General features: G+C 37.9%; 1 protein-coding gene across 1 annotated transcript in view; it reads left to right on the top strand.

The window, feature by feature from the left end:
• The window catches only part of C3H3orf52 (chromosome 3 C3orf52 homolog), a gene marked incomplete in the record, with an annotated part of 327,789 nt that overhangs the window by 20,008 nt on the left and 285,116 nt on the right, over nt 1-22,665 (top strand). Inside the window, 1 exon segment of the mRNA XM_053706875.1 lies at nt 1,411-1,501. Coding sequence (XP_053562850.1) covers nt 1,442-1,501 — 60 coding nt within the window.

A 22,665-nucleotide genomic window follows, 5' to 3' on the forward strand; every position in this document is an offset into this window, starting at 1 on the left:
TTGCTCAGTGTGAGGGGATTGCCTGGTATTTCGGGGCTGGACTGTACTGTGAAGTCAGGATCAGACTGATGTGCTTCAGGAAAGTTCTTCTCTGTGAAAGGCACATGTTGAGCAAAAAGAGGCTGCTTCTTGGGTGGTAACTAGCCATAGAACAAGCTATTATGCTATTGTTCGTTTCCAGGTTGAGTGCTTCTCTCTTTTTATTTATGAATGTCAAGTTAAGCTGACTCGGTCACGCTGTTGTAAACATTATTAAAAATTAGCGGTACATTAATTCATCATTTTTTTTTTATTTTTTTTTTTATGATAAACATAGAATGCTGTTTTTTACGTTTTTAAAAAGCCTCCGATCCACTTCTTTCCTCCGCCCGACATTTTGTCAAATTGATTGACAGGCGAGTCCTATGTAATTCACTAATGCATAACAATAGCGTGACATTGACCAAAAGAGGCTGAACGCCCCGGAGAGGGGGGGGAACATCCATTGCTGTATTAAATAGGACTCGCCTGTCAATCAATTTTACCAAATGTTGGCCAAAAGGAAAGAAGTGGCTGTTTTAAAAGTAAAAAACAACATTCAATGTTCATCATTAAAAATAAATAAATTATGAATTAAAGTACCGCTAATTTTTAATAAAGTATCCAACGGCGTGACCAAGCCAATGATGAGGCAAATATATGTAGCCACTAGGGCCTGAGCATCTATCTTCAAACATCAGACCTACTCAGAGAGTCCACAGTGGCTTGTATTACACACACACACACACACACACACACGGAATACATTCCACTGCCAGCTCTCTATTCCTTCATAGTGTTTGAATACTGGTACACAGGCCCTCACAGTATGTGTGCGTTTGCTGCGGAAAAATAGTAATAACGTTTACTAGAGGCATCTTTGCTAAAGGCAGCATAAGCTAAGCAGTAAGTGAGTAAATTTAACAAAGTATAATAAATTTTAGACATCACAATAAAAAAAAAATGCTAGGTATACATTATATTACTCATTTTATCATACTGTGATGAGCAAGCCCTTATAGTTTACCATCATTTTAATTGCACAAACTATAAACATGTTGACATTATGAGTCTTCTTTTTTTTCTTTCTTGAAGAATATTCAATATACCAATGTAAAGTTATATTCCATGCAAAATTATGAAAAATCACCCTTTCTGTTGTCTTAGAGGTAGCACGATTAAGGGCAGTAATGCCCAAAATGTTGCTGTAATATTTTTAGTGGGTAATTCCCTGAAATAAAGCATTTTTGTGCTTTTTAGTGGTGATGTCATCTTTATTCGTTCATTAGATTGTTTATATGTGTTCTTATTGAAGACAGCCCTTGTGATTAAATATAATATGATATTTTGTAACTGATGCTAATTCTCTTAATATATTTTGTTGTCTTAAAGGTAACAATCTATAGTTGATGCCCTTGGTAGAATGGAATTAAATCCGAATAACGAACCAGATGCCAGCACAAGTTTTCTTGGAACTAATAAGGTAATACAATACATTCTTAAATTAATGCTGTGTAATGGTTTCATACTGAAAGTGGCTCAGAGAAGTCTGTCACTCCCTTACCCATTTCATATAATTTTACCTCCTATTTCTCACAACTGCTTGGAACCAGGAAAGGTTGTGATTTTGGAATATTTGCCTCTTTAAAATGGGACAGTTTGGAGATGGAACCAAGTGTAAACAACAATATCTTATGTAATTTAGGCAATATTTACCTGTCATAATACAGCTTATACAAGGTAGTTTTATATCATTTTTAATACCTTTGTATACATAGTACCCTCAGAAAGATAATAGTGTAATCAGAAAGGTAATTGTTGTTTTAAATAAATATAGACCATTATTTGAATTTGGGGGGGTGGGGACAGCCACAGAATATTGTGACTTAAAGGCGGGAAAAGTAATTTTTGATCAATGTATTTAAAAAATAAAATAAATAATACTTATAAATTTTGGATTTTAGAATGTTTGTTTGGTTTTTGGAATTCTGGATATGGAATTTTGTACAGTCTGTATTATGGCCCTTTAAACTCTTACTGGCACAGACTAGATATATGGTGAGGTAAATAATGTCCTAAAATGGTAAATAAACTTCAAATTATGGGTGTAAGATGGCCAAGTTGCGTTTAAATTAACATTAGCCACACAATGTTGGAGTTATCCAGGATATTAGTGAAACCTCTCTTAAGTAAATTAGATTCCAACAGATTAAGCCTGTATATAACAGGGAAATACCACTATGTAAGAATTAAAATATGAGCAAAAATGTAGAAACTTTACAAGAGATGGGAAATGAAAACCGTTTAAAGGGTGACTATCTACAGTTTATGCTTATGTAAATCAATAGCTTATTTCCCCTTGCATGAAAACTAAGTCTTACAAATATATATTTATAAAGCTCCTACCGTTTTTCATTGATCTCCACGTCATCTTATTCCTTTCTGCAGTGTAGTGAGATATAGAATGGACCAACGCGCGTTATACCTGGGATAATTTTCGTGTATCTGCATCTACCCGCATGTGCTTTCTGTCCTGAGAAAGGCCATGTAAGTCTGACGGCAACAGTGAATCGCTCTTACACTGCCGATTCACTGTTTATATAGATGGTGCAGGGATCTCCTTTTTTGATGTACTGAGAATGTGCAGTTGGTCCTGCAGGATCCCTCAGACTGAGGAGCTTGTCTATTATTTCTTAGGAGCCGTGTGACATAGCTTCATATTTGCTGTGCTGGCTACTTATATCATATATGGAGAAAAAAAAATCGCAACATTGACATCTAATTTGTGTAACATACTAGATGAGGTTGAAAGAAGACAGAAATCCATTGAGTTCAATCTATACAGAGACTACCCGATTTACACTAAAGAAGCTGACAATTCAACTTGCTTTAAACAATAAAAATGCCAACCCATTTAACACAAACAAGTCCTATCCCTGAGTTTTGTTTTTAGCCAGAAATGTATGTAAGCCATTTTTAAATTTATCTTAGGTATGGGCAGTCACTACCTCCTTAGGGAAGGTGTTAAACAATTTTATTGCTCTTACCATGAAAAAAACATTTACGTTGCTGGAGATTAAATCTCAATTCCTCTAGCCTTATATTGTGACTTTGTTACAGACAACTGCCTTGGAATAAACAGAACTTCTGCCATCTCTGTATATGGTCCTTGAATATATTTATATAAAGTAATCATATCACATCTCAATCTCCTTTTTTTTCTAGAGTAAACCGACCCAATTTGGCTAACCTCTCTTCATATTTTAATCCTCCATTCCCCTTATTAGTTTTGTGGCCCTTCTCTAATTCTGCAATGTCCCTTTGTAAAATTGGTCCCTAGAACTGCACTCCATACTTACAGTCTGCTTCAGAATTGTTTTTGTTTAAAAAGATAAATAATCCCTTTATTACCCATTTCCCAGTTTAGCGTAACCAACCCTGTGATATTAATACACTTTTTACCTCTGTGATTACCTTGTATCTAAGCCTTTGCAGACTGCCCCCTTATCTCAGTTCTTTTGACAGACTTTAATTTTAGCCAAGCAGTGCTGGCTCATATTTAACTCCTTGGGAGTGAGCACAATGTTTTTATTTATATATATATATATATATATATATATATATATATATATATATATATATATATACCTAAACTAGCAATGTCTACCTGTGAAAAACTGTCAAAGTGCACTGAGATAAGAGGTGGGCGTCAATGGTTTAGCTTGTATAGTTGTATTGTTTTCTGATTGTAATTATGATATGACATGTATCCTGCCCTTAAAGTTAGGATAGGATCACATAGATATTTAGCACTATGGGTATTTTTTGTACACTAAATTTTAACAGCTGATAATGATTTTGTACGTAGCTTTGACATTTGTGATTCACGTTGTATATGTGTTGTCATATCATCACATTTACAATTTACACAGGCAGAGGTGTTGTTAAATAAATTTGTGTTTTTGTTTGGGGAAAATCCAGCGAGTGTGGTATTATCTTGTGATTGTATATGTGTGTATATGTATATACAGTGCAGTGTGTGTGTGTGTATGTATGTATATATGTGTGTATATATATATATATATATATATATATATATATATATATATATATATATTTAGGGCTGGGCAATATGGGCAAAAAGAAAAAATTTATTTAAGACTACAGAATCTGTAATTTACATGTTTCTCAATATCCAATACACTCTGGGAGCATAAAAATACAAACCACGTGTGTGTATGTATATATATGTGTGTGTGTGTGTGTGTGTGTGTGTATCTAATAACCCTACGGGAACATACAAAAGGGCTATTGACAAATTTCTTCAAAACGGCTATGAGGCAGGTATACTTAGTGAACAAGAACTTATGTTTCTTGTCACTGATTATCCTAAGGTACCTGTACTTTACTTACTCCCGAAGGTGCATAAAACTTTGGTAAACCCACCTGGCAGACCTATTGTGTCTGCCAGGGGGTCGATATTGTCCAGTTTGGCCATATACATTGACTCACACCTTCAGGAGGTTGTTAAGCATACTGAAGCTTATCTGAAGGATTCTCCAGACATGATTCAAATTCTCAAGAGATATATTGACTTGCAGTGTGATGACATACTTGTCACCATGGATGTAGACAGCCTCGACACTGTTATACCTCATATTGAGGGAGTGGGGGCTGTCAGATCCATGGTGACTGGTAATGTGTTCTACAATGGACCACCCATTGAATTTCTTTGCGAGATGCTGACATATTGCCTGGAGAAAAATTATTTCAGATTCAAATGTGACTATTTTTTGCAGATTGCTGGTACGGCCTTGGGGTCAAATGTGGCACCCAGTTATGCAAACCTCTATATGGCGTGGTACGAGCGTGAACAAATGCAACCATTTGATAACATCAACATCAAGTACTACACACGGTACATAGATGATGTGTTTTTGGTGTGGAGAGGAGGCGAATCAGCATTGCTTGAGTGGGTGTCACATTTGAACTCAATGGCCAGTCCCATTAGATTTAAATTGGAATACAGCGTAGAATCTGTAAATTTTTTTGGATCTCACCATTTTTAAAATTGATGCAGACGGTGTAACTCAATTTGGCACTTCTCTATACACAAAGCCAACAGACCGCAATTCCCTGTTGGATGCGAGGAGTTTTCACCCTTTGCACCAAAAGAAGGGGATTCTTACCTCTCAACTGGCGTCATCAGGAACAACAGTGAGTTGCCTATGATGCAACAACAACTCAAAGAGATGAATGACAAATTAGTAGAGAGGGGCTATGCCAGGGAGATGGTCACTAAGGCACAAGATGATCTCATGGATCCCACTAAGTCAGGAATGATGAAACATGCAATAAAATCTGACCCTGGGCAAATCAATATGGTCACCACATATACACCAACCTGTAAACATCTCACCAAGGTGGTCCGGAGACATTGGCCTGTCATAAGCACTGATCCCACGTTACCGTTTGAGAGGGTCCCTGCCCCCAGAATAGCATACCGAAGAACGAGCAACTTGAGGGACATACTTGTTAAATCAGACCCTGTGAAAAACTAAGAAGGATACCTGGTTGAAGACAACCAAGATGGGCTGTTTCCCATGTTCAGGATGCGTTACTTGTAATGGTATGCTTAGGGGCAATACCTTCCAGCACCCACATAACAACTACAGGTTTGACATCAGGCATCGTCTAACATGCACTAGCACATATGTAGTGTATATGTTAATTTGTCCATGCTCCAGAGTCTACATCGGTAAAACCGTGACAACTTTTTGTGAACGCATGGCGAATCACAGATGTGCGATACGTGAGGCTCTTCGTACAGGTGAATCAGACCAGCCGGTGGCACGGCATTGCCTTCAGCATAAACATGCGGTTTCCAGCTTACGCACAATGCTCATTGATCACATACCCCCCTTGCTTAGGGGTGGCGACAGAGGAAATCTCCTGCTTCAATGTGAAACCAAATGGATTTACAGGTTGGACACTCTTTTATACCCAACGGCCTCAATACCTCTCTGGATTTTAGTCCTTTTTACTAAGATGTTACATATCCTTGGACATACATATTGGCAATTACATTTATCTCTCATTCTCATCTGTTCATATAGACATATCTATGGACTATAATGGGTCTCACTGTGGTTCCTATGTTTCTATCATACTACGATCAGGTATGAATGTAAGTTCACTAACTGACTAATATATGTATTAGAAATAGTCATCAGATTTCATGATGAATAACCAGTTACAGATTTATTACATTGTGCTGACAGCGATAATGTAATGATACACTTATGTATATAGTTAGTGTTATTTAGTTATTTCACTTAGCCATTTCCTATTGCCGCTGCACTAATATATATGTGTAAGTTTAAGTATTAAAAATACATATGCATATTGGGCATTTATAACAGTAGTTGATGTGCGCTCATTGCATCGTATACTTAGCGCAGCTTGTCAATTTGAAATGACAGGTTTCACTAGCACTGCCGCACGGACCGAGGTGTTTACATATGTTACTATGGTGATCTCGGCACTGTTGTGTGACGTGGCGCATAGCTATGCGCGCCTTGATGACGTCAGACGCCGACTTCTCTCACGGCAATGTGGCGGCAGCGCAGTGAATACCAGGGGTATTTAGGTGGAGGATGTAGGTAAGTTTGTTAGGAAGTTTTAATATTTTATATTGTGTTACATTTGATAAAGGTACAGGAATGTACCGAAACGTCATGTAATTCTTTTTCTATGGATTGAATAAATTGGATATTTTTTCACAAGACCAGTGAGTGCCTACGTTTTTGGAAGAAGTATGTATTATGGTTTGTAGTGCACCTTGGCAGCTGGAGCAAGTAAGATTGTGCTTTCTTTAACTTGGATTATATATATATATATATATATATATATATATATATATATATATATATATATATATATATATATATATATATATATATATATATATATATATATATATATATATATATAGTTACACACATATATGTGTGTGTGTGTGTGTGTAACATTTTATCTTAAAGGGACAGTCTAGTCCAAAATAAACTTTCATGATTCAGATAGGGCATGTAATTTTAAACAATTTTCCGATTTACTTTTATCACCAATTTCTTTCATGTAATTAGCAAGAGTCCATGAGCTAGTGACGTATGGGATATACATTCCTACCAGGAGGGGCAAAGTTTCCCAAACCTCAAAATGCCTATAAATACACCCCTCACCACACCCACAAATCAGTTTTACAAACTTTGCCTCCTATGGAGGTGGTGAAGTAAGTTTGTGCTAGATTCTACGTTGATATGTGCTCCGCAGCAGGTTGGAGCCCGGTTTTCCTCTCAGCGTGCAGTGAATGTCAGAGGGATGTGAAGAGAGTATTGCCTATTTGAATTCAATGATCTCCTTCTACGGGGTCTATTTCATAGGTTCTCTGTTATCGGTCGTAGAGATTCATCTCTTACCTCCCTTTTCAGATCGACGATATACTCTTATATATACCATTACCTCTACTGATTCTCGTTTCAGTACTGGTTTGGCTTTCTACTACTTGTAGATGAGTGTCCTGGGGTAAGTAAGTCTTATTTTCTGTGACACTCTAAGCTATGGTTGGGCACTTTTATATAAAGTTCTAAATATATTTGTTGAAACATTTATTTGCCTTGACTCAGGATGTTCAACGTTCCTTATTTCAGACAGTCAGTTTCATATTTGGGATAATGCATATGAATTAATCAATTTTTTTCTTACCTTAAAATTTGACTTTTTTCCTGTGGGCTATTAGGCTCGCGGGGCCTGAAAATGCTTCATTTTATTGCGTCATTCTTGGCGCGGACTTTTTTGGCGCAAAATTTTTTTTCTGTTTCCGGCGTCATACGTGTCGCCGGAAGTTGCGTCATTTTTTTTTACTTTTTTTGCGCCAAAAGTGTCGGCGTTCCGGATGTGGCGTCATTTTTGGCGCCAAAAGCATTTAGGCGCCAAATAATGTGGGCGTCTTTTTTGGCGCTAAAAAATATGGGCGTCACTATTATCTCCACATTATTTAAGTCTCATTATTTATTGCTTCTGGTTGCTAGAAGCTTGTTCACTGGCATTTTTTTCCCATTCCTGAAACTGTCATTTAAGGAATTTGATCAATTTTGCTTTATATGTTGTTTTTTCTATTACATATTGCAAGATGTCTCCGATTATCCCTGAGTCAGAAGCCACTTCTGGAAAAATGCTTAACTGAGTTTCAGTTCTACCAAAGCTAAGTTCATTTATTTTAAATGTTATAAATGTTTATCTTTAGCTATGGTTTGTATTAAGTCATTATGATATACTTTTACATGCAGATTCCATTAGTATTTATGCTTTATACATTTCCATTCTTAAGTACAAGAAATGTTTAAAAGATTTATAAGAAATATTTTTTCTGATTAAGGCTTTGTCTGACTTCGTGCCTTCTAATGCAATTTTTAGGTCTTTTTCACTTCTTTTTTAATTATTGAAGTTTCAAATGACCAACAACATACTGATTTATCCTTCTCTGATGATGTTTTTTTCTCTTTCAGAAATTCTCTTCATCAGATATTGACACTAACAAATCTACTTTTTTATATAAGTTTTTTATTATTAAAGTACATTTGTTCTTTGTTGAAGAGGTGTTGATTATTTTGGATATTAAGGTAACTAGTTCTTTAAAACTAGCTGACACTATTTCTGCCTTTTTTCTTCTGTGTTTTCAGAGGTTTTCTTTCCAATTCCCCATACTAGGGAATGGAATAGGCTGAGAATTTTCTTTTATTTTTAAAAACTATATTCTTTGTCAGCAGTTAAATTTAATTTGGAGGATTCTCCAATTTATTGGAGCTATCTCTACTCCTACTAAATTTTGCTATTGTTTTTATAGCAAAATAGTATTTATTTTCCTTTATATAGTTATATCTTATTTATGGAAAATTATTTAGTTTCAGGTACTTTTCTTGGTCCTGTGATATTGCAATTGCTTCATTTTTTCTGTTTACTTTAAGATCAAGTATCAGATTATGATTTATTTTAGCATTGTTAAAGGGACAACATTTACTAGACTAGGTGCTGTTGCATTTGTCTTGTTGTTTTGCATTTTGCAAGTCCTCTGTTTTGACTGGTCCTTTAAACTGGACTATCATGCTAATGATTTCATTTGTGTCTTCATTTTATTGAATATATTCGCAAATGAGGGTTAATCTATGTCTTTAGCTATTTTAGCTAGAAGAATTTTGTGATTTTTAAAAAAAACAAAAAACAAAAAGAAAATCCATATTTCTTTTGTTCTAAGATAATCTATTATAATTGGATTCAATTCTTAACTGTTACTATGGGCTTCAAGATTGAGTTCTAAGACTAAACTTTAAGCTTATACTAGTTTGGTTGTTCTTATTAAGGAACAAATTCCTGAGTTCTTTCCCAAGTAACATGTTTATAATTGGGGTTCGAAATCAGCTCCCTAATATTGCGATGTACGTGCCGTATTCCAGCTTGGCTGGTAAGGGGCAGGTTAAGACTTCTTTGAAATTTATTTGGTTCTATTCTGTCCAAATTTCTTTGATTTTATTCCAGTAAGGCTAACACTTTCTTTCAGTGTGTTTCTGTCCTATATATTTTGGATACTGTTGAAGCATGGCTGGGTACCCATGGGGTTCAAGCGCTGCTCAGACCTGGAATCTTCTGGGGTATTTCTTCCAGTTCTTTTTCTAGGAACTGGGTTTTGGAGTTTTATTCAAACTATTCTGCCTTTTTATGGTCATTGATAGCATTATTTGTTTTCATTAGATACAATAAATGCATATTCTTCATTTTTCTGTTTTCATTCAGATTATTTCCTGTGGATGCGGAATCTCATATGTTTCACTTGCTCTTCAGGACATAGTTAGAGGATCTTTTTTTTTCAAAAGCTCTTGATTCCTCATGCAAGGGTCACCTTTTTTAGGTTTCCAGATGGTTTATGTCACTATCTTTGTCTCTATCAGACAAGGGACAATTTGTATTGGGTTCCGTCTGTCGGTACCTTTAGTCTCTATTTTTTCCTTCAGTTGCTATATGCATAGAAGTTTTAACAGCATTGGATTCAATTCCCTTTGCTCATTTTCAATGGAAAGATCCTTTCCAGCTTTTTATGAGTAGTGTTTCTTCAAGAACATGGTTGGAGGATCAATTAACCAAAAAAATTGTTGATTCCTCAGACAAGAGTAACCTTTTTTAGATTTCCGGATAGATTTAGTGTCCATGATTCTGTTTCTGTTGGATTAGAGACGTCTGAAATTGGTTTCAGCTTATCGAAACCTTCAGTCTCAATCATTCCCTTCGGTAGCCTTATGCATGGAAATTCTAGGTTCTTATGACTGCTGCATTGGACGTGTTCCCCTTTGCTCATTTTCACATGCGACCTCTTCAGCTCTGTATGCTGAACCAGTGGTGCCGGGATTATACAAAGATATCTCATTTAATATCTTTAAAACCGATTGTTCGACACCCTCTGACGTGGTACAGACCACCATCGTTTAGTTCAGGGGGCTTCTTTTTTTCTTCCAACCTAGCCTGTGATCTCAACAGATGCAAGTCTGACAGGTTGGGGAGCTGTATGGGGGTTTCTGACAGCACAAGGGGTTTGGGAAATCTCAGGAGGTGAGATTACCAATCAATATTTTGGAACTCCGTGCAATTTTCAGAGCTCTTCAGTCATGGCCTCTTCTATAGAGAGAATCGTTCATTTGTTTTCAGACAGACAATGTCACATCTGTGGCATATATCGATCATCAAGGAGGGACTCACAGTCCTCTGGCTATGAAAGAAGTATCTCAAATACTGGTATGGGCGGAATCCAGCTCCTGTCTAATCTCTGCGGTTCATATCCCAGGTATAGACAATTGGGAAGCGGATTATCTCAGTCGCCAAACGTTATATCCGAGCGAATGGTCTCTTCTCCCAGAGGTATTTCTTCAGATTGTTCAAATATGGGGACTTCCAGAAATAGATCTGATGGCTTCTCATCTACACAAGAAACTTCCCAGGTATCTGTCCAGATCCAGGGATCCTCAGGCGGAAGCAGTGGATGCATTGTCACTTCCTTGGAAGTATCATCCTGCCTATATCTTTCCGCCTCTAGTTCTTCTTCCAAGAGTAAATCTCCAAGATTCTGAAGGAATGCTCGTTTGTTCTGCTGGTGGCTCCAGCATGGCCTCACAGGTTTTGGTATGCGGATCTTGTCCGCATGGCTTCTTGCCAACCGTGGACTCTTCCGTTAAGACCAGACCTTCTGTCACAAGGTCCTTTTTTTACCTTCAGGATCTCAAATCCTTAAATTTAAAGGTATGAAGATTGAACGCTTGATTCTTAGTCAAAGAGGTTTCTCTGACTCTGTAATTAATACTATGTTACAGGCTCGTAGATCTGTATCTAGGAAGATATATTATCGAGTCTGGAAGACTTACATTTCTTGGTGTCTTTCTCATCTTTTTTCCTGGCATTCTTTTAGAATTCCAAGAATTTTACAGTTTCTTCAGGATGGTTTGGATTAAGGTTTGTCTGCAAGTTCCTTGAAAGGACAAATCTCTGCTCTTTCTGTTCTTTTTCACAGAAGGATTGCTATTCTTCCTGATATTCATTGTTTTTATACAAGCTTTGGTTCGTATAAAACCTGTTTTTAAGTCAATTTCTCCTCCTTGGAGTTTGAATTTGGTTCTGGGGGCTCTTTAAGCTCCTCCGTTTGAACCTATGCATTCACTGGACATTAAATGACTTTCTTGGAAAGTTTTGTTTCTTTTGGCCATCTCTTCTGCTAGAAGAGTTTCTGAATTATCTGCTCTTTTCTTGTGAGTCTCCTTTTCTGATTTTTCATCAGGATAAGGCGGTGTTGCAAACTTCTTTTAAATTTTTTCCTAAGGTTGTGATTTCTAACAACATTAGTAGAGAAATTGTGGTTCCTTCATTATGTCCTAATCCTAAGAATTCTAAGGAGAGATCTTTGCATTCTTTGGATGTTGTTAGAGCTTTGAAATATTATGTTGAAGCTACTAAGAATTTCCGAAAGACTTCTAGTCTATTTGTTATCTTTTCCGGTTCTAGGAAAGGTCAGAAGGCCTCTGCCATTTCTTTGGCATCTTGGTTGAAATCTTTAATTCATCATGCTTATGTCGAGTTGGGTAAATCTCCGCCTCAAAGGATTACAGCTCATTCTACTAGGTCAGTTTCTACTTCCTGGGCGTTTAGGAATGAAGCTTCGATTGATCAGATTTGCAAAGCGGCAACTTGGTCTTCTTTGCATACTTTTACTAAATTCTACCATTTTGATGTGTATTCTTCTTCTGAAGCAGTTTTTGGTAGAAAAAATACTTCAGGCAGCTGTTTCAGTTTGATTCTTCTGCCTATCATTTCAGTTTTCTTCATTATAAGATTTAAACTTTATTTTGGGTGTGGATTATTTTTCAGCAGGAATTGGCTGTCTTTATTTTATCCCTCCCTCTCTAGTGACTCTTGCGTGGAAGATCCACATCTTGGGTAGTCATTATCCCATACGTCACTAGCTCATGGACTCTTGCTAATTACATGAAAGAAAACATAATTTATGTAAGAACTTACCTGATAAATTCATTTCTTTCATATTAGCAAGAGTCCATGAGGCCCACCCTTTTTTTGTGGTGGTTATGATTTTTTTGTATAAAGCACAATTATTCCAATTCCTTGTTTTTTATGCTTTCGCACTTTTTTCTTATCACCCCACTTCTTGGCTATTCGTTAAACTGATTTGTGGGTGTGGTGAGGGGTGTATTTATAGGCATTTTGAGGTTTGGGAAACTTTGCCCCTCCTGGTAGGAATGTATATCCCATACGTCACTAGCTCATGGACTCTTGCTAATATGAAAGAAATGAATTTATCAGGTAAGTTCTTACATAAATTATGTTTTTGCTTTGTTCTCTTGGTATTCTTAGTTGAAAGCTTAACCTAGGAGGTTCATATGCTAATTTCTTAGACTTTGAAGGCCACCTCTTTTCAGAATGCATTTTAACAGTTTTTCACCACTAGAGGGTGTTAGTTCATGTGTTTCATATAGATAACATTGTGCTCATGCACGTGAAGTTATCTGGGAGCCGGCACTGATTGGCTAAACTGCAAGTCTGTCAAAAGAACTGAAATAAAGGGGCAGTTTGCAGAGACTTGGATACAAGATAATCACAGAGGTTTAAAGTATACAGGGAGTGCAGAATTATTAGGCAAGTTGTATTTTTGAGGATTAATTTTATTATTGAACAACAACCATGTTCTCAATGAACCCAAAAAACTCATTAATATCAAAGCTGAATATTTTTGGAATAGTTTTTAGTTTGTTTTTAGTTTTAGCTATTTTAGGGGGATATCTGTGTGCGCAGGTGACTATTACTGTGCATAATTATTAGGCAACTTAACAAAAAACAAATATATACCCATTTCAATTATTTATTTTTACCAGTGAAACCAATATAACATCTCAACATTCACAAATATACATTTCTGACATTCAAAAATAAAACAAAAACAAATCAGTGACCAATATAGCCACCTTTCTTTGCAAGGACACTCAAAAGCCTGCCATCCATGGATACTGTCAGTGTTTTGATCTGTTCACCATCAACATTGCGTGCAGCAGCAACCACAGCCTCCCAGACACTGTTCAGAGAGGTGTACTGTTTTCCCTCCTTGTAAATCTCACATTTGATGATGGACCACAGGTTCTCAATGGGGTTCAGATCAGGTGAACAAGGAGGCCATGTCATTAGATTTTCTTCTTTTATACCCTTTCTTGCCAGCCACGCTGTGGAGTACTTGGACGCGTGTGATGGAGCATTGTCCTGCATGAAAATCATGTTTTTCTTGAAGGATGCAGACTTCTTCCTGTACCACTGCTTGAAGAAGGTGTCTTCCAGAAACTGGCAGTAGGACTGGGAGTTGAGCTTGACTCCATCCTCAACCCGAAAAGGCCCCACAAGCTCATCTTTGATGATACCAGCCCAAACCAGTACTCCACCTCCACCTTGCTGGCGTCTGAGTCGGACTGGAGCTCTCTGCCCTTTACCAATCCAGCCACGGGCCCATCCATCTGGCCCATCAAGACTCACTCTCATTTCATCAGTCCATAAAACCTTAGAAAAATCAGTCTTGAGATATTTCTTGTCCCAGTCTTGACGTTTCAGCTTGTGTGTCTTGTTCAGTGGTGGTCGTCTTTCAGCCTTTCTTACCTTGGCCATGTCTCTGAGTATTGCACACCTTGTGCTTTTGGGCACTCCAGTGATGTTGCAGCTCTGAAATATGGCCAAACTGGTGGCAAGTGGCATCTTGGCAGCTGCACGCTTGACTTTTCTCAGTTCATGGGCAGTTATTTTGCGCCTTGGTTTTTCCACACGCTTCTTGCGACCCTGTTGACTATTTTGAATGAAACGCTTGATTGTTCGATGATCACGCTTCAGAAGCTTTGCAATTTTAAGAGTGCTGCATCCCTCTGCAAGATATCTCACTATTTTTGACTTTTCTGAGCCTGTCAAGTCCTTCTTTTGACCCATTTTGCCAAAGGAAAGGAAGTTGCCTAATAATTATGCACACCTGAAATAGGGTGTTGATGTCATTAGACCACACCCCTTCTCATTACAGAGATGCACATCACCTAATATGCTTAATTGGTAGTAGGCTTTCGAGCCTATACAGCTTGGAGTAAGACAACATGCATAAAGAGGATGATGTGGTCAAAATACTCATTTGCCTAATAATTCTGCACTCCCTGTATTAATATAACTGTTGGTTATGCAAAACTGGGGAATGGGTAATAAAGGGATTATCTATCTTTTAAAACAATAAAAATTCTGGTGTAGACTGTCCCTTTAAATAATAATGAGCCCTGCTCCTGTGCAGGAATCCAATACAGGCATATAGCAGTAGGGGTGGGGGGCTGCTCCTTTCAGAAATGCTGTGCCTTGCTGATATCAAATACATTGTAGATGTAGTTAACACAGCAGCTAGCTAGCAGAGGGGACTGCAGTTTTAGCCTTTTTGGCAGCCATTGGGTTAACTGCATCTGCTATGTATTTGAGCCGTTTCTCAGAGAGCAGGAGATTGTGTGGGAAGTTCCATAATGATTACATACCCTAAGTTTCAGACTGCAGACGTCCCTAGGGGGAAATATAAGTAAGTGGCTTTCCCTCCTCTTCACTCTCCTGCATGGGCTCTGTTTTTAGACTTCTATAGATTGATCGGCTGCTACTGAGATCACAAACAGAAAGAAACGAGCCATTTTACAAATGTGTGCTAAAAGCAACCACTAGATGGAGCTGGTTTACAAGAAATCACATACAAATCAATGCAGTACAGCCACGTCTGAGGATTTATTTTTTTTTGCAAATAATTGCAAACTCTTGCGGTTTTTAAATCGCGGAAATTAATTGCGGTTTTAAATTGCATATGCAATTAATCGTGCAGCCCTAATATATATATACAGTGTGTATATACCTCACTTTTGATTTAGCTTAAAGACATTTATCTATAGATCCGCTCATCTTCCTATAGATATTACACAACCGCTTTTTTGTATTTCACAAAAAGCTTTTTTTTTCTTTTTTTCTGACAGTGGGAAGCCTGCTTATGCCAATGTTTCCAGATATTGTCCAGTAGTAAAAAAAAAATCCTTTCTAAGGTGGTGAGAGTCCACAAAAATCATTGTGGAAATTTATCTTCTGGCCATCAGGAAGAGGCAAAGACCCTACAGCAGAGCTTTAAGCATCTATACTACTTCCCTTTTCATCCCAGTAGGTCTTTGCCTCGTCAAGGAGAAGGCAAGGATAGAGGAGTTCAGGATTTATTGAAGATTTACAAGGATAATAATTCAAAATGTTCCCTCAAAGATAGTTCCTGGAAGATAGGGACATATGCAATGTAAATCTCTTCTCAGGAGTTGTGGTCACAAGCCTACAAAGGGTGTCGCAGAGATAGTTCCTTCAACCTTCTCCTGCTTGGCCATGAAGATTTACTCCCTTAGTATATCATCTACTGTTAGTTACAATAGTGGATGGGCTCTCTGCTGCATTCTCAGGATGTTTATCTGCGTAAGATCAGTGGAGTGGGCATTTCATTGGTAAGTACCTGCTTCCCCCACAAAGCCCGCAGGCTATCAATAGATACACAAGTTTAGTGTATTTTACAGTCACACAGTCTCACTATGACAGCAATTAAAATTCCTCTATAAAGTCCCATTCATTACTGCAGGTGCTATACTGTAACTGTAAAGTATATGACAGTGTGTTGCAACTGATACTGTTTATGGCATGTTTCCCCTGGACTTGAAAAAATTATTTTTATGCTTGAGGGTTAATAAGGAATTTTGCTGACTTAGCATTGCCACTTTAATTGCAGCTTTAAAGGGACACTGTACACTGATTTGAATCAGCCAATAGGAAGAACTTTTTAAATTTAATTCTAATTATCCTTTTTTGGATGATTAGAATTTAAATTTAAAAAAGTTCTTGTTATTGGCTGATTCAAATCAGTCAAAAGAGATTGACTGATTTGAAATCAGCCAATCAGAATTGTGGTACCCCTATATATTGGGGTTCCGCACTTCCGGGTTTTCAGTGTGCGGTGACGACCACATGAAGACCAGCGCTACCCGAAGAAAGCCGAAGAACAGAAAATTGCGGAGTCGTGAAAGAGGCCGCGGAAGTCCGCCTCCGTGAAAATGGGCCTCCAGTGCCTGGACCTTGATTGAAGAGGGCCCAACGTTGGATCATGAGGAGCCGGAGTCCTCATGAACTTGTGAGTAACTTTAAAGTTAGATTTTGTTATTTTGGGGGGTTGCTTTTAAGTGAAGGTCAAGTCCGGCTCACTCGTTTACACTTTTATCAAGTACATGTAAAATTAGCATGATGTTCATTCATCAAAAACGTTAAAAATATTTGTGTCATTTTAATTTTTAATTTAAAATTACCCTCTGTTTTACCGCAACTGTCCGCCCGATATCTTCCCACATTTGATTGACAGTTTTTCTAAATATTATAGCCAATTCCTTTTCTTCCCCCGGGGCGTCCTGCCCCTTTTTACCCACGTCATCTTTAACTATTGCGCATGCGTGTAATTGCGGCTCTCGTCACCGACTTCATGCTCATGCATGCGTATTCCGCTGTATGATTGCATAATAAAATAACATTGCCTGTTGTACTCATCAAAACGGGGTAAATATCATGTCACCAGATGCAGCAAAATACGTATGTTTTTACATTGATTATTAGCTTATGTGTATTAATAACGAATTATTGTTTACTTTCGTGTGAATGCAATGTAACACTGCTACGTCCTTCAAATTGCTACGCATGCGCGAATGCGGCTAAACTAAGCATGCGCATTTTGAAAATGGTGTTGTGCACGAGCTTGGAAGTGATGCAGCGGGCTTGTTGAAACGCTCGCTACGTCACTAGTGCCAAAGAAGGAAGTGGAGCGGGGGAGGAGTAAACATAAGAAACGGCGGTATTATATATATCAAATTTTATTATAAATAATGGACTTTTAAAAAAAATAATGTTAGCGACTATAATACATAGATTATAAGGTTAACATAGTTGCTGTGCATTTAGTTAAAATTGACCTTCACTTTAATGCAGGTTTTTTTGTTTTGTTTTGCCCTACAAAATGCCCTTTTAGGGGTTATTGTAATTTTATTTTAGTTTTAGTTTTTTATGGGGGGGGGGGGGTATTTTATGAAGCATGTAGTTTAGTGTTGGGTATAATGATTTTTTTTATTTGCGAAACTAGTTTTTTGGGGGGGTTTTGTAACTTAGTGGGTTTAGTTTAGAGGGGGGTTAGGTTTTAAGTAGAGTACTGTTAGATTTGGTGGTTTATTTTATTTTTTACTTAGGGTATATGGCAGCATAGGGGTTTTGTTAGTTTGTTGATTGCAATGGTTAGATGGAAGCATATGGGTTTATAGTTAGTTGATTTCTGTGGGTATATGGGGGCATAGGGGTTATTAGTTGATTGCAGTGGATATATGCGGTTTAGAGGTTAATAGTTAGCAACTTGCTGTGGCTATGTGGGGGCATAGTGGTTAATAGATACTTGCGCTGGGTATGTGGCGTTTTAGAGGTTAATAGTTAGCAACTTGCGGTGGGGTTTAGATTTTTATTAGTGTAGTGTTAGTTTGCGATCATAGGGTACTTCGGTTTAGCTGTATTAGGATTAGAGGTTAGGCAGATGGCAGTTTTATTCTAGGGGTCGTTTACTATACAGCGCCAATATGGTCGGCGATGCTGGGTGTTGTCTAAGCCAGCATCGCGGACCAATGGCATGTATAGTAAAGGCCTCTCTGCTATGTCGGGAGCTTGGAATATTCCGATTGGCTCGCTCTACATAGTGGCGCATCCCTTAGAATATTTCACCACCTCGTAGCACTTTCGATAATCAGGCCCTAAGCCTTTTTAGAGGGCCTGGTTTCAATATATCCAGGATTCCTGGGTTATGGAATAATTTCTCTGGGGTACAGGATTGCTTTCCGACCAAGAATTCATTGAAGGTTGGTTTGTCTCAGTCTTGAGAGGCCGAAGAAGCGTTTGGCATTCCTTCATTCAATGGAAACTATTAGAACTATTTTCTCTTTGGTACTTCAGGGTCAGTTCATGACTACAGTCTTATTGAAGGATGCTTACTTAAACATTCCTACTTACAAGAATTACCACAGTTTCTTTAATTTTGCTTTTCTGAACAAATATTATCAGTTTTAGCTCTTCTCTTTGGCCTGGCTACAGCTCCTGGGTTCTTTACAAAGTTTCTGGGCACTCTGTGGTTAGTTCTCAGAGCGCAGAGAATAGCTGTGGCGCCATACTTGGACAAAATTTTGGTTCAAGCTCTGTCTTTTTTTATTTAATTATAGTGCACACTGAGAAACTACTTTGGTTTCTTTGCAGTCATAGCTGGTAGGTAGGAAACACAAACAAGAATAGGGTGCCCCAATGGTGTGATGTCTTCATAATACGCTCAATATATAGATTTTAAAAAAAGTACTCAAAGATTTGCAAGTACTCTAAGTGCTTGTCACACAGGCTGGACAGTTGTAAGTAAACCAGCTGACTTATGAACCTAAATGAGGATGATGTGAATCCTCCTCCAGCAAGGAATTTCACAGATGCATATTCTGAGAATCGGGTGAATCGCTCAAAAAAAGAACACTACACTCTGACTACTGGAAACAGTTCAGTTCCTCACATAAATACTCATATCTCCAAATTGTATAAAACAAAAGAATACCTTAATTAAAAATATATAAAAACACATAAAAGTACTTAACTCTCACAACGTGTTTCTCGGTTATACCGTTTCATCAGGTGAGCTAATACAATATCGACAATCTGAGATTTAAATATCCCTCTTCCGCAAAAAATCTCAATACGCATGCGTGGTGATACATATTACGTCATCGAATGACATCCAATCAAAAGATTGGCCATCTGAATAGGCAGAAATATTCCCCATCCCACGCATGCATATTGTGATATGATAGTATATGATAATATCTTTTAAAAGTCATCACATAGACCAACAATACCCATATTATATTAAAAATAGAATACATACAGAAACTCTTTGGCCTCTCACTGGTCTCAAAAGCTACTGCTCCATATTTCAAAATCACATTAACGTCTGATAGCAAACCGGGTAAACCCCTAATCATTGTTCATAACGGAACAATTTAGCGATCTGAGTATTTATGTGAGGAACAGAGCTGTATCTGAATAGTGAGTTTGCAGTGTTCGTTTTGGATGATTTCACACCATTCTGGGCTAAGGCATCTGAAATTCCTTGCTGGAGGTCTCACATCATCCTCATTTTGGGTCATAAGCCAGCTGGTCAACTTCCAACAGTCCAGCCTGTGTGACAAGCACTTCTTGAGTGCTTGCAGATCTGTAAGTAAGTTTTTTTGATCTATATTTTGAGCTTCTGTGGCCAGTGTATGGAGGTTGTGTGTCTGATGGTGGCAGCTTCATCCACTACAGCTTTGCATGGTACGTCAGTAGACAGGAGTTTCCACCAGTCTGTAACAGCTAATTCAGTTGGACTAGGTGGTCAGTCTTCAGGGTCTCAATGGATGTTTTTTTTTTTGTGTCCATCATGGGAGATAATTACCATGGACACCAGTTTCTGTCAGGTTGGGGAGCGGTCTAAGGGCCCTCCAAGATCTTAGGAGGTGTAGCTTCCAATAAATGTGCGATTTTCAGAGCACTTCAGGCTTGGCCTCTTCTCAGATTGGTTCTTTTCATTTGCTTTCAGTCTGACAAAATCATGGCAGTAGCTTGCATCAATCATCAGGATGGTACTCTCAGTTCTCTAGCGGTGAAAGAGGTTCGTGCATTCTAAATTGGGAAGAAGTCCATCAGTGGTTCATCTCAGTAATTCTCTTTCCTGGGGTCAACAACTGGGACTCTGCATTCCAGGTAATAGTCCTTCAATCAGGAGATTTTTGACTAGTTGGTGCATCACTGGAGTCTAATTAAACCCCACACTTCCCAGATATGGGTCATGGTCGAGAGATCCTCAAGTGGAATTGATAGACACCCTAGCAGTTCCTTGGTTCTATCAACTAATTTATCTTTTTCCTAAAATTGTACTTCTTCTGAGGGTAATTTCTCAGATTAAACAGGAATAAGTGTATGCAATATAAATAGTTCTGGCTTGGTCTTGGAGGAAGTGCTATACAGACCTGGCCCAGATGTCCAGTGCTCGTCCGTAGCATCTTCCTCAATTGCTAGATTTACATTCTTGAGCTCCAAATCCAAATTTTCAGTCTCTAAATTTGACTGATTGGAGATTAAACGTTTAGTTCTTTATAAAAGAGGTTTTTCTGTCTTGGTACAAAAGACTTTGATTCAGGCTTGTAAGCCTGTCTCTGCGAAAATTTACCACATGATGTGGAAATTGTTGCTGTCTTGTGAGGGGATATGCCTGGCATTCTGTTAGAAATCCTCGAATATTTACATTCCTTCAGGATGACTTTGATAACAGCTAATCGTCCAGCACTCTATAAAGGGTCATATTTATCCTTTTTCGGGGGGGGGGGTTTGTATAGGAAACTTGCTTATCTTTTTGATATATTCAGACATCATTTCAGGTCTTAATTAGAATCAGACATGTAGTCAAGCCTATTTCTCTTTTTGTTAGCTATTTCCTAAGCTTGGAGAGTATCTGAATTGTCAGCTTTCTTTTATGATACTCCTTATTTGTTTGTTTTTTCTTCAGGAAAAGGCTGTCTTACAAACTTTGTCCGGGTTTTCTACTTAAGGGGGTTTCTTCAGGGAACATTTAATCATGAAATTGTGGTATATCCCTTATGCTCCAATCCAAAATCATCAAAGTAGAGATTTCTGCATATTCTGGATGTGGTTAGGACACTGAAGTTCTATTGCAGACCAATAAGGATTTTAGTCAGTCTTGTAACTTGTTTGCCCTGTTTTCCACTGCACGTAAGTGGTCAGACTTCTGTTTCGTTAGCTTCATAGTTAAAGGGTTGATTCTCAGGGCTTACTTGGATGTGGTACAGTAGAACATATGGCAGAGACTGCAACTTGGTCATCTAAACATACTTTTGCAAACATTTATCAATATGATAGGTTTGCCTCGGCAGAGGCAATTTTTGAAAGGAAGGTCCTTCAGGCTGTAGTTCCTGGTAAATAGGTGCCTGCCTTTCCTTATTTTCCCACACATTTTCCATTGTGGACTCCACAGCTTTGGTATTAGTTGCCACAAGTAAGAATTTCCATGGACTCTTACCACCTTAAGAAGAAAACATAATTTATTCTTACCTGATTTCTTTTCTTTCTTTCTTCTTTTTTTTTTTCTTTCTTTTCTCGAACCCAACCATATTACCTTGCTGACGTCAGTTCTAGTATGCACCTCTTTACTTTGCTATCTTTCTTACTTCTTCCTCCTATCCTTGGATATACGTGCTACTGGGAGGGAAAGGGAAGTAGGAGAGATACTTAAAGCTATGGTGTAGGGTGTCTGCCTCCTTCTGTTGGCCAGGAGATGAATTCTCACAAGTAAGGATTTTTGTGTACTCTCACCACCAAGAAAGAAAGGAATTTATCAGGTAAGAATAAATTGTAGGGTTTTTTCCCCTGTAAAATTTAGTTATTATTTTAAGACAAAAAAAAAATCCCCTTTCAGAACTGTGATTCACACATGAAATTAGCAGCGCTCTAATTACCAAAACCAATACATCTGCTATTTCTGAACAAATGGGATCCTTAACTTATTAACCACTGAGGTAACCTGACATCAGCAGTCATTCACATGTGCCGGAATTAGCGCAGGTCTTATGTTGGCAAGACCTCACTATGTCGGCGTGCAGTACTAGCACAGCTTCACAGCTGTCAGCAAAGCTGTTCTAATTAAACCCATAACAACCATGGACATACAGGATATATTAGTCATTAAGGGGTTAAAGCTTTTAAAATCATTTGTGTAATCACTGCACATGTTGTGTGTACTAAACTAATACAATTTACCTGCATCAATAACCCAACAAACACAGGTCCACTGTATCCATAATGCCACTGTTAAAAACCTTTAGACAGACATACACACATGGTTTTGGAACACATCAGGTTAAT

The sequence above is a fragment of the Bombina bombina genome, chromosome 3 (assembly GCF_027579735.1).
Source record: "Bombina bombina isolate aBomBom1 chromosome 3, aBomBom1.pri, whole genome shotgun sequence".
Taxonomy (NCBI): domain Eukaryota; kingdom Metazoa; phylum Chordata; class Amphibia; order Anura; family Bombinatoridae; genus Bombina; species Bombina bombina.